The 13221-nt window shown below is 39.6% G+C and overlaps 1 protein-coding gene across 1 annotated transcript in view; it reads left to right on the top strand.

The window, feature by feature from the left end:
- Positions 1–5168, top strand: part of SCIN (scinderin) — a 91923-nt gene extending 86755 nt beyond the window's left edge. Inside the window, exons 15-16 of the mRNA XM_019533967.1 lie at positions 1870–1930; positions 3245–5168. Of these exons, the coding sequence (XP_019389512.1) occupies positions 1870–1930; positions 3245–3378 (195 nt within the window). The 3' untranslated portion in view covers positions 3379–5168. The remainder of the gene's footprint in view (positions 1–1869; positions 1931–3244) is intronic.
- The last annotated feature ends 8053 nt before the right edge of the window (positions 5169–13221 follow it).

Genomic DNA, 13221 nt, shown 5'->3' on the forward strand with positions numbered 1-13221 from the left:
TATATATATATTATAATTTATTATTGTCTTATTCAGTTACTAGACGTATTTACTTCCAATAGTAACTTACAGCTGGCAAACCAGAAACAAGGAAGGAAGGGAAGGCATAAGAATACTTTATCAAAAATTGAAAAAGAAGATAACTATTTGCAAAAGGAAAAAAAAACAATGGTTTTGGAGAAACAATAGAATTGTCTTAAGGATGGAAGGGATTTTACCCTTTTGAAGTTATAACCAAGGAAGGAGCTAGAGCAAAAGTTTCTTGAATGTGCTTTGAAAAACTAGTACAAATGCCTGCAGCATTTTTGAAGTATCCTGCAAGGTCATAGTGAGCATTTCTCATTAATGCCAGTGGGACTTGCCTGGCTACCAGCCTGAGCAGTGCTTTGAAAGTGTCCCTCATAATGTTCTTTACATTATTACTCAAGTTTGTTTAACCTTTTTTTTTTTTTTCCAATTCCATTTGTACAACCCTTGTCAAAAGAGGCAGATTGTACAAGAAGGATGTGACGACATGTGGTATGAAAGTCCATTAATAGTAAATGAGCCAGATTGGAGACAGTGAGAAGAGAACCTCACTTTTTACCTCGTAGTTGCAGAAGAACAATACAGATGTTGAGCTGCTGTTGTTATAGTCAAAGGGTGGTATCAAAACTTTCTCTAGCCTGCCAGACAAGATGTGGGCTTTCGGCTCCATTATGCTCCCAAACCCAAAGTTCCAGGTCTCATTGCTTTGACAAGAGTCATCCTCAGATACTACCTTACAAAATATAAGAAGTGAGGAATGCTCTTGAAGATGTAGTTATACATTTTAAGGATCTGGACTGGAGTCAAGTTTTCACCCAATAACCACAAATGCTAAGGTCTGAATCCGTGTGCTAGCCTGAGTTGCCATTATGCAGCTAACTTTAGCCCTGTAAGGCCCTTTACTTGCCTAAAGGAGAGTTAGATTTGAGCCTAAAATCCAAATCCATATTTTTGATGTTGTTTCTTTTACACACTGAAAAATTCACTTTATAAATAACACAGGCAGAATGCACTGCCATAGCTTGTGATCTAGATTTGTGATCATTTAGTGTGGGATGTAATGTTCACCTTGATTCCCCATTCTTTATACCTATGCAAAGTATTGTGAAATGCCTACTATCTTTGTAAGCAGAGAATTCTGTTTGACAGGTCAGATCTACACTACAAAGTTTTTTGGCCAAGATTATATCTCCTTAGCAGTGCAACCATGCTGGCTTGTATGCATTCAACTCCTTGTATGCATTCAGCTATGACAACAGAACCATATTCTGACAGATTAAAATGCATTTTTCAGGGGGTGGGGTAACTACCTTGTCAGATTAAAGGCTTATTCCTCCTTGCACTGCATCTCCAATTGGGCACCTTTCCAACATAGGTATCATGGTTTCAGCTTCATAGAATAAACAAGCTGTTCGTGTTTTTATCCACTTTGTACAGAGGTTAGCAACAACATAATGTGCAGACCAGATGAGACTCGGGCACTGTATTTTAGCTAAATTTCAAAACTTTTAAGTGCCAGTCACAAACAAGAGTGAGGCTATCAGTATTTCATTAATTGTAAGATTTAGCACCATACTTGTCAGTACCTAGGATGTAATGGGATTTTGAGGTATAGAACTGCATCTGTTGAAAAGGTATATCATTAAATATAATGAGCCAAATCTCATTTATACCAGTGAAACTCTGGAGTTACCCCAAGCTTGCCTGCTTTTTTCTCCTAGAGGAGTCAATTAAATTATTCCAGATTTTATACCAATGTAAAAAAATATATATATCTATATAAGATTCTGGGCTGAAGCCCATAAACATTATGGCAACTAAACTTTCATATTCCATTTACAGGTGTTTATCTGGATTGGTAAAGATGCCAATGAAACTGAGCGAAATGAATCTCTCAAATCTGGTAAGAACATTCATGTGATAAAACCCTGTTTGAAATAAATGCAGTGGTGTTTAAATAAATCTGTGAAAGAAAAATGTGAAATAAGTTTAGTCATGTTTTATTTTTCCAAAGGATCACCAGGTTTGGTAGGCAGTCATTCCTAAAGACATAATGATTACTATTTTCCCTCCTGATCTGCTGTTTAAAACAATGCAATACTCACCAAAACCTCAATTGTATGTTGAATGAGAATCAACAACATAGTGTTCCAAGGCTGAGATAACCTCTGCTGTATATAATTTGTAATGATGATAGCAGCTCCAGGTACACAACCTGCATTGCAGTCAGTGGAATTTTTTTTTAATGTGGATGGCTAAAATTGGACTTTAGAGGATATGTCTATACAAGACACTTAATGCACAGTAAATTAATTCTACTGCACATTAGTGTGCACAACAAAACCTGTGCTAATATGCTAATGTACAGTAGTATTAGTCTACTGTATATTAAGCATCACCCAGAAAGAGTGCAGTCACACTATTACGCATTATGGCAGCCTATTAAATATTTATTTAGTACTTAATTATAGAAATACTAAATTGAATGCACAGTAGATACTGTGAATTAATGAACATGTAGACACACCCAAACTCTCTCAAAAGTAAGCTCTCATAAACTGCTCTCAGGTCACTCCCGTTGTCGCCTATCTCTAATTTTAATGTAATGGACAAAAGTCTGCTCCTAATTTAAAGATTTACAAATCTGTCCACTAACCCAAACTACTTAGACAGTAGCTTTAAGAGCATTGAATCTGAACATACATTTCAAAGAAAAACACTTCTTCTGTAAGTGTGCTAGTTCTCCTGTGACTTAATACATTTCAGCCCATGGTTTACATTTCTCTTGCATACCCATCCTTCTTTAGCCAAGGTTATCCAGCATGGTTTCAGACCTTCCTTAATATCACACAGTAATGCTGAATCAAACTATAATGAGTAGATGCATAAGGTCCTTCCCAGGGAAAATCACAAGTGGAGCTTCTGTATGCCAACAACCACATGTGAGTTCCAGTGCCAAAGGAACTCTTACATAGTAGAAGCCTATGCTCAAAGTAAAGATCCTTATGCTTTTTGCTTGTGCTTTTTTAAATTGATCTAATATCTGATCTGAAAATTCTGACAATTACACTGGCCACTGAGTGCAATCAATAGTTATGACTTCATTATAATTAAGTGGATTAACTGTAATGGTCATGGATTATTTTACCTCAAATCCTGCAGAAAAAATTAACCTATAATTTTATAGGTTTTTATTATTATTATTATTTTTTTTTAGCCAAACGCTATATTGAGACAGATCCTTCTGGAAGGGACAAGGGAACTCCAATCATTACTGTGAAGCAAGGACTTGAACCCCCAACCTTCACTGGCTGGTTCCTGGCCTGGGATTCCAACAAGTGGAAAAACTGATTTGTCAGAGAAGGTTTCTGCTACCAGCTCATCAGTCGTTGGAATAGGCCTATGCTCTGGCATTTTTAAGCATTAGCTTGCAAAATGGTCTTGATGCAGCTATTATCACCCATCACCCATTCCCCAGCTTTGAGTAAGGTAGCATATCTTAGCTTTGAAAGGCTTAAATGAAAATAGCAAAATAATAAGATGGTGGTAGGTTATTTTTATGCAGTAAATACACAACACACTATCATTGGTTTGGTTTGGTTTGGTCCCAGAGTGCCTTTTCAAACAGAAGCTGTAGATCAGTTTCATCAGAATACAAAATGCAAAAAATAAAATAACATTCCTGGGCCAAACTCTGCTCTCAATATACCTGTAGAACTTCAGAGTAAGTCCAAAGAAAGTACTTCTGATCTACAGTGATGAAACAGAGAGTAGAATTTGGTCTGATGAAGGCCTAACGTTGCATTTATTCAGACCCACAGGAAAAACCCCAAAAGCAAAACTCATCCTTAATTTTTCTAATGAGCCAAAAATTTCTAGTCCTTTCTTGTGCAAACCTCCAGCTGAAGGCAGAATCACGAGTGGGAGCTCTGTTGGACTCGTACTGGGTTCAAGCTTCAGGTTGCATGCATTCCAGTGAGCCATCACTTCTGAATGGCATCATGAGTGACAGCTTAAACCAGTTTTAGACTGGCATGGCACAAATTAGCCCTCAGAACTCCCCCAGTGCCACTCTGATTCCCTTCCCCTGCTTGATTTCCTGCTCTGCTTTGTTTCCTGCCCTATTTGCTGCTGTACTGCTTGTCTCCTCCCTCATCTGCCAAGTGCCACTTATGTTGCAGGATGGCCACCTCTCACGTAAACAGTGACTGGGAGCACATCATCTGGATTCGTTAAGTGGCAATTAAGCACGTACTGCTTGTCCCAGTAGAAGTCATCGCAGCCCCTATCATGCTCACTCCCCTTGACTCATCTGCATTCAGTTTGTTTCAGAGATTCGTTCAAACTGCCAAACACAGCAAACATTTCTCATTATATAGAAGACATCAGATGCACTATACAAGGGCTTTGGCAAACCACTTTTCTCTCATTAGCACTCCTTATTCTGGGAACATGTTGCTATATGAATAAGTTCTGTTGAATTTGGCCAGAAATTAAGAAGGGACCCTAAGTTATTTTGTTGCAAAGAATGCAATCTGTTTTATTCTTAGGAATCACGAAAGATATTTTCAAAGGGATGTGTTTGTGTTTTTCGTTTAGCTTCTCAAGGCCTCCACCCCACCCTCCCAGTCCCCTGCCAAAGCCTGCTGGGATCATTCCATTTCAAACTTAGAGTAATCTCTTGACTATTTACTTCATAATGCTTATTTTACAATTCGTATAAGTGCAACTCAAATTGCCTATGTACCAAAGTGGATTATTAATAATGAATGTTAATTGTGTTTTTATGTATTTTTAAATTAGTTAGAAAATTCAAGTTTTAAACTTGTGTTTGTACCTTTTCCTACATAACTATTTAGATTTTAAAGCTCAGTAAAGCAAAGAAGTGAAAACAGCCTCAGCTCATAGTCAAAATTATTGAACAAATTGCATTATCTGGGCAACTGAAAGTATAAGAACCAGAGGATGCAGCAAAATATTAAAACGAGCTCTAAATCCAGCTTAAAGAGCAGAGAGGGTGGTGAGTTAATTCTGGGAGTTTATTAGCTTGAGGCATTTGTTTAAATCTCTGTTACTGCAATTTAACTATATCTGGAAGTTTTATGTAAAATAAAATTACAGAACACAGTATTATAAGAGTATGTGTAATGCTGCTTTCCTCTCTAATTGTTTTTGTTTCATCAGTGATCCCGCTAACATTTAGCAGAGCATGTCCAGGCAAGAATAGCAAATCCTAATCTCCTTTTAGGGGTACACTTTAATACAGGTAATTTAATCCTCTGCTTGTGTGCCAGTTTATCCCAGCAGAGATCTGACCCACTTTCAGATCATACAGGTACAACATTGTACAGATGTTTCAACCGGTGTGTGAGGTGAGCAGCTAAGCTGTGAAAACCAATTGATGTATTACTTTAAGGATGGTTAATAGTGCTCTGAACAGATATTCAGCCAGGTACCAGTGTGTTGCTTGCAGCTTCACCCAAGCACAACATGTATAATAGGCAAAAGGAAGAGAGTAGGTTTGAAAAAAACAATGTCTCTGGCATGTTTCTATGAAACTAGAAAAGGTAAGGTCTTCCCTAGCTTTCTGGAAGGAAAGCTTAAACAACGCCCCCCTCCTTTTTTAAATCGGTTGATCAGTTAGAGGACTTTACACAAACCACACAAGTCAGTAGGTACATATACCCCTGCCTCCCTATGCTGTTTGACATATCAGAGGATTTAATTATAAAACATAATAGCATCATAACTGCATTTTAACAGTTGGTCTCATACACATGGAAAGGGTTAAACTCTTTTTTTAAGCATGTTCCAGAATGGGATTATACCTCTGATCTTTCCAGGGCTTTGTCAGTACATTTCAAAACATAGTTAAAACAGTTTTGGTTCATCTATGCAGGCAAGATAAATTGTAACCTTGGCTGAGAATTACATGTTCTCTTGACATAGTACTGCTGTGTAGATTGCATAAAGGCCATGTCAAAATGGCACCATAAACTAATTTAAGCATAGAGATTGCTGGCCAGGCTTCCTGTGGTTTTGCTGGCTGATCTTGTTTTGATTTTTAATTAAGATTTGTGCTGTAAATTCCTTACGGAAGAAAAATGTCTTTGCCCACATTATGGAGAATAACTTCACTGATTTCTGTTTAGGTACCTAACACTAAGTACCTAGATTATTTGTTTCTGTTCATGTTTGAAGTATATGAGGTGCTGCACATATGGAGGAGTTTGTTTTCTTAAAGATACTGGGCACTATGTGAGGCAGATTATGAGAGAGGAGTGATAACAATCTTCTCAACTATGGAAAATCTTATTATCAAAGTATGTATCAGCAGTGACAGCTGTAAATACTCAGTATTGCTCAGTTAAGGATACTGGTCACTTAAGGTTTAAGTGCATAGCTTTAAAATAGCAAACAGCAAACTCGTCTCCTTTATAGAAAGAAAAAGGAAAAATGTGTGTAAATATTTAGAACTGCACCCAAGATTAAGCCACTTGTGTTATTATGAAATAATAGATGGCACTAGTTGTCTAATTATAATGGTGAAATATATCCCAGGGGCAGGGGTGGCAAAACACAGTCCATATGATGATCTTTAGTCCACCCCAGTTACAGAATAGTCTGTCATACACATGCTTCTGGGCTGCCTCAGAGTTGCATGTAACCTCCTGTGACTATCACTAGAAAGTGAAACTGTACTCTCTCTAAGCTCTAATTTCATTGCAGGGACACTGGAAAACAAGAGACTCAAAATGCTGCAGGATGAGTAGACATCTATTCTGACTTTGCTTTCCTTGCACTTTCTTTTCCAGCCTCTCTCCTTAGCCTGCCTGACTTAAGCTTTAGGAAGCAAACACACACAAAAAAAATTTCCCCTCCCTATTGCTCTTCTGTTGTACAAGCTTTAAATAATACTTCAGCTGGGAATTGTCCAATTTATTTTTATTACTCCTTCTAAATCATAACAAGCAGAGTCTTTGTACAGAAGATAAGCAGCTGGGTAAATCACCCCATGCAAGGCTACTTGTCAATTAAATAAATCAATACTATCAACAAAAAGATACTATAGGGACAATATTTGCCTCCTTCCCCTGAAAAACCTGCCCAGAAAGCAAAGTAATTTGGAATCCCTGACATATAAAATGAAAACAGCAAGAGGCAGGTCCTTCTCCAAGGAACTATTAACTGTTAAACAATTTCTGGCTAATTTTTTATTATTCCTTTGATAGAATTACAGACACAGCAATTATTCAAAAGATAGGCAGAAGCCTCCTAAAGTTACTTGCACTCCTATGGTATCTCTATGCATCCCTGATGTCAGCAGGTGCTATGAGGATATATGTAATGTTTCTTTAGGAGTCTAGCAGGAAGCCAAGAGGAATCAAGCTGGGAAGAGCTGTGTTCTAATCACCGATTTCTATAGAGAAGCTCTGCTTCCTACAGACACTTCATAACAACTCATGAAATAAGCTACTGCTTCCTGTCTGATTTAGTTAGGCTATAAGGTGCAAATCTACCCTGCTTCTGCCTGTGTTCAGACTAACATGGATAACTACCTCTCTCTGGGGAGGGAGAGAGAAAGACTGTTGCTATCTTCAGTGGTACAATTGTTTTCTAACAAAGCTTCTTATTCAGTGTTAGAAAAACACAGTTCTTTACACTGATTTCATATGAATTGCACCTGTGTATGTCAAGACTGAGTTTGGTCACCTGACCCCTAAGGAAATTGACCTAAAAGCCTCTTTAGAACATTAACTTGAAAGGTCTCTGCTATTTAAGACCGCTTCTACACTGGGATTAGAGCTCAATGAGCAACAGCTGTGCTTAAACAGGCTAATTGGTTATAGGTATCAACCTTTGGGTGGAGAAGTTTAGAGTGGTCGGGGAGGGGAGGGGAGGTGGTCTCTCACCCTCTCTCCCTTAGCTGCTGTGCTAAGGGAGGGAAGAGGGATGGAAGGGAAGAGATGATTGCAAGAGCACTGAGAAGTGTTAGTAAATATCTGAACATCGGGGATTACAGGTGAGGGAGCTCAGTACTGAACTCATTTGGGCCCCAGTCTGCCAGTGATATGTGAGTTACCCTCCCATATGCCTACCATACCTAGTTAAGTTTAATGGACCCATCAAACTCGGAACACTTGTCCAGGATCTCGCTCTCAGCACCTAACCCAAATGCTTTGGATAACACCCCACATCAGAAACTACCCAAGCACATCATCTATCCCTAGTATCTTGGTACCATCTTACATGCATCAACCAAAGCAGTTCATACATCATTTGTTAAGCCACAGCCCATTTTGAAAAGAACCATCTTGCTCAGGAAGATGAGAAATGGCAGAGGAGGAAGGTAAGTGCACAACAGCCTGGCCAACAGTTGTGCCCTCCCCACAAGGCACCACTTGTCATATTTATGGAAAAAACTTGCAAAGCATGGATTGGACTCCTCGGCCACCTTATAACTCACCAGGAACCACCCTCCCCACCCCCCAGCAGACACGTGTACATGCATATATACCCCTTCTGCCAAATTTTGTGCAGATCCCTTGTGGCTCAGGGAAGATTATGTTGCCCATAAGCTGACGTACATGATTATATGGAATTGTTTCGGTTTCACTATATATAGCTACATTGGAAGTGCTATTGTTCACAAGAGTCCAGGGGACATATTTAAGGTTGGTGTGAGGAAGGATGATTTCACAGGCAATGTGTGGGGAGAGTACTCTGGATATACGAGTTCCTTTCCCAGCTCTGTCACGAACTCCTTGTGTAATCTTTAAGTTAATCACTAAATCTCTGTGCCTCTGCACCATAAATTGATGGTAAGACTTCGTAAGATGATAAAAATTTGTCTGGTCTATTCAAGTGCGTGTTCTTCTAGGGGATTTTCACTTCTTTTGTACAATGCCTGATGCAATAGGGCTGCCTCTGTGTGATCTTCTAGGCACAACTGTCTTAAAAATACTAATCATAATTCCAGACAGCAGCCAGGGTTAAAAGCATAATGTATGGTTTTGCTCCAAGCAGGATTAGACAGCTTGGCTTTTATAATATGGACAGCCACCTTGACTTCTTCTTATACATGTCTAACATTAGGGCAGCTCCACTGGAGGTAGTGATAGTGATAAACATGTAACACCAGCTCTGCTGTGTAGACAAGAGCACAGCTGTATGATACGACACAGGCCAACTGAAGAAAAAAATCCCTGTCAATATTACTCAGGGTAAGTTTGCCTGAGAACCCCATTAGTAAGGACTATCTGTATATTTATACAAGTTTGTTCTCCTTTTCAGCAAGAGGCTGTACTGGTGATGGGAATCACTAGGTCAGACAAGGCTCAGCTGTATTTGAGGCCCCTCTTGGCATAAGTCAAATATGACCAGCATTCTCCTTTCTGCCAATCCTTCTCAGTACCCACTCCTCAAAACCTTTTCACATGGCAGATAAATCCCCACCACCAGCCTGCGGTAATATCGCTGTTGCTGGTACTGACAGAGCCTGAGCTTCTGTCTTTCTGCCACAACTATTACAGTGGTTATCAAACGTATATTAATGTGGTTTCGGTACATTAATCTAATGCTGCATGGGGTCCTATATACTGCAAAGTGCATGAACTGAAGCAACAATGATCTCATGCTGGTTGCTGATGGCAGCACCACTATAAAGGATGGATGCCCTGTGCATGCTGTTGTTCTTTGCAGTGGTCCTTTTCTCTCGAATAGTGTTCTGGTAGGAGTCTTTGTTTCCAATGAAAAGCAAAGAACATAATTGTGTAATGATAAAGGACTGAAGCGAGGGAATCCCTTGTCACAGAAAATGCTCACCTGAATGAATCAAAAGAGATTCAAGAAAGTCAGATGTTGTTCACTTTCTGTGCTAGACTGCTGAGCCCTGGATCAATTAGCAACCAGGGTTCAAAGGGCAGTTAGCATTTCTCTAGGTTAGTACTAGGATGAAAAATCATTGATTTTAGCATCTGTGAATAAAAAGGGCTAAATTCTTAAATAAAGCCCACTGGATAACATCTGCACATATTTCTAACAGATAAGTCTAGGCCCTCAGTAGTAAGACCTGACATACAGCATGACAAACCATGGGCTTTATAGTAGTAAAAAATGTTGCATGCCTCATTTTCCCTGGCTAGGCTGTATGCAAGGAAGGAAGGGTTAATACAGTCCCTGATAGGTCCCAGAGCTGATGGATGAGAAGAGATGGACCTCCACTTACAAAGGATTTGAATGGCTTTGTTGAAAGTGGGACTAGAAGTGACACCCAGGATGCATCCGGGGAATTTGAGGGAGATGAGCATTACAATGGATGGAGCAGCCTGAAAAAGCAGTGCAAGTCTGTGAGCTGGAGAGTCTGAAGAGAAGAAACAGCAGAGCTTACTTGGGAGTACTCGGGGCTGTGTGGACTGCAGAAACAGTTGCTGAGCTAATTTTGCAGTTTTCAGGGTTGTGTGGCATGGACTAGGGTCAAAGGGACTGTTTAACCTTAACAGGTGGACAAGATATTGTGTGGCCTTTGACCCAGTAACTTTATTGAAGATGAATTATCTGTTTTGCTGCTAGGAATTTGGGATATATTCTTTTCCCATTTGGCAAGGTAAAATCCCTCTCTCAGGAGCTGAACTAGAAGACAGCCCTCTGAGGAAGAGCTCCAGATAACCAGAAAGGATTAAGGACTGAAAGACTAGGGATAAAGGTCATGACCTCAGAGTTAGAAGGAGTCAGGATTACCCCACTATACAAGAAGCCATGACTGGGCTGGTTTCAGGGAGATACACAGAAACACCAGACGAGGCCAAAGGTCCTGAAAAAGCTCACCTGGGGGAATTAATGGCAGAGGCCTTGGAGGTTCAGGTAGAACAGTCCTCCTTCCTTGGCAAAATCTCTGCAGCTTCCTCTCAGAGCTTGTACTCAGTACATGGAATACTGAATTGTCTGTCATCCTGCCTTCCTCCTTGCCGCAGTTCTACCGCTAGCCAACTGGAGCTAGTGATACCAAATTTTGGAAGTACCGATGCATCAATGCCATCAAGAAGAGCTCTTCTCACCACCACTGCTGAAACAGAACAGTAGTGGGTGCTGTCACTTGTTCCTGCATACACATATGGCTGTGTCCAGATGAGTCTGGCTGTGAGGTATGTGGCGCCACAGATACGTTTGCAGCACTACGTACCGCACATTCAGCTGTTCTTCATGCTGCTTTCAAATGGGCAAAACCATTTTAATATAAACCTGGATGGATGTTGTATCAGACCTAACTTGTTGAACTTCTGTCCCAGATCCTGGTGATCGATTAACACCCAAGAACAATATCTGCATATCCACATGCGCTTTCATTCACATGTGGTTGGCTAATATTTTTGTATTATTCTGATAATCCACAGAATCCATGGATTTAACTGTAGAGCAGTAGGACTTGTAAAAGTTTTCAGTTTGCACCCAAAATCTGCAGATTTCTGTGCCTTGCTTCCCCGTCATTGAACAAGATTATTCACAAAATGTAAACGTGAGAGGTCACCTTTCAAAAACTAACCTAGCTTTATAAAAAAAATAAATCTTTCTATAACATGAATGAAGGGGACTGATTGGAAATTGGCAATTTCCTTGTATAATGCAATCAGTAAGAGGCAAATCAAAGGAATTTCTATTTTTCTTATCAGTAAGCTATTTATATTGTGCTCTGCTTTCACTGAGGCTGACGTCAAAGGTAGCTGAAGACTAAGAATTGCAAACATTGATTCCTTATTATAATGTAGCTCTGGTGGGTTTAAATTGACTTCTGGTGTGTGCAAGTGGGTTCTGTCAAGTCTCAGTTATGCTAGGGAAACGGTATTTGTTCCACTCCTTTTCTTTGGTGACAAGTATCTTGTAGCTGTAGCACTTCTATGGCATATAAAGATAATTCTCCTTTAATTTTATATACAATATTAGAACTGCTTTGATATTTTAATAAACCAAAATCTATTGCTAAAATAATGGAAGTTACACTGCTTAAAACTATGGAAACAGAAAAAAGTTATTAAATTGTACCATAACTGTATTGATGCTGCTGACATGTTTAATATTGTTTTGAATGAAATGTGTTGCAATTGTGTAGGATATTTTGTGTTTGAACATTGATATTTGCTTTCACTTTCAATTTAGCTTTCATTTTCCATTTCATGTACCAGGTAGATGATAGCACCTTGCATCATTGAAAATGTCTTTGTCTTGTGAAAGATGTGTTAATCTACAATTTTACTTCTAAAAATATATGTGCAGAGTTATTGTATATTTTTCCCTCTTCATAGAAGGAAATTCTCTGCAACACTTTTCCTAAAGTGCCATTAGCTCAAGATAGCCTCTACTTCATAAGAATGTATTCACACTCCATAAATTCTCATTGTGCCTTTATTTTGTATCTAGCTTGTATTCACTGTTTACAAGGCTAAATCAAACAATTTATCCATACGTGTAGATACAGAAATAGATAAAGAGATAAGGAACAGTAGGAGATAGTAATGTAATCATCCTGCTGCTACTATGCAAGCATCCCAGTTGCATGATGATTTTTTTTAGATATCATATTTACACATATAACACAAACCATTTTTCCCCTTAATATCAGCTCTCCAAAATTAGGGTATATGTCTTAAGTAGGGAAGCTTTTGTAAGTTCGTGCTTTCTCACCCTACTATCTCCTGGGATGCCACACTTCCTGGATACCCCAGAGGTCCCAGAGTAAGTTTCTAGGAAGACTTACTCTGTCACATAGTCAACTGTGACTGGGCAAATCTTCCTTCCTTCCTTCCTTCCTGGGGCAGTCTACCCTGACTCACCAGTCACGACTTGAATGTTACTCTGATATATTAAGTGGAACGCTGCGCATTCACTACCCCAATGCCAAGAGGTGCTATCCACGGCTCTGAACCTTCCCTACACTGTGGCTCATGCCATAAGATGGCATCCAGATAGGTTTTGCTCCGCAGTCTGAGGCCGGAGCAAACTCAGTCATAGTTTCATAGTTGGTAGGGTCAGAAGGGACCTGAGCAAATCATCAAGTCTGACCCCCTGCCATGGCAGGAAAGAGTACTGGGGTCAAATGACCCAGGCCATGTGTTCATCCAGCCTTCTTTTAAAGACCCCCAGGGTAAGAGCCAGCACCACTTCTCTTGGCAGTTGGTTCCAGATCCTAGCCGCCCTGAC

The sequence above is a fragment of the Crocodylus porosus genome, unplaced genomic scaffold (assembly GCF_001723895.1).
Source record: "Crocodylus porosus isolate Cpor-Errol unplaced genomic scaffold, CroPor_comp1, whole genome shotgun sequence".
Classification (NCBI taxonomy): Eukaryota; Metazoa; Chordata; order Crocodylia; family Crocodylidae; genus Crocodylus; species Crocodylus porosus.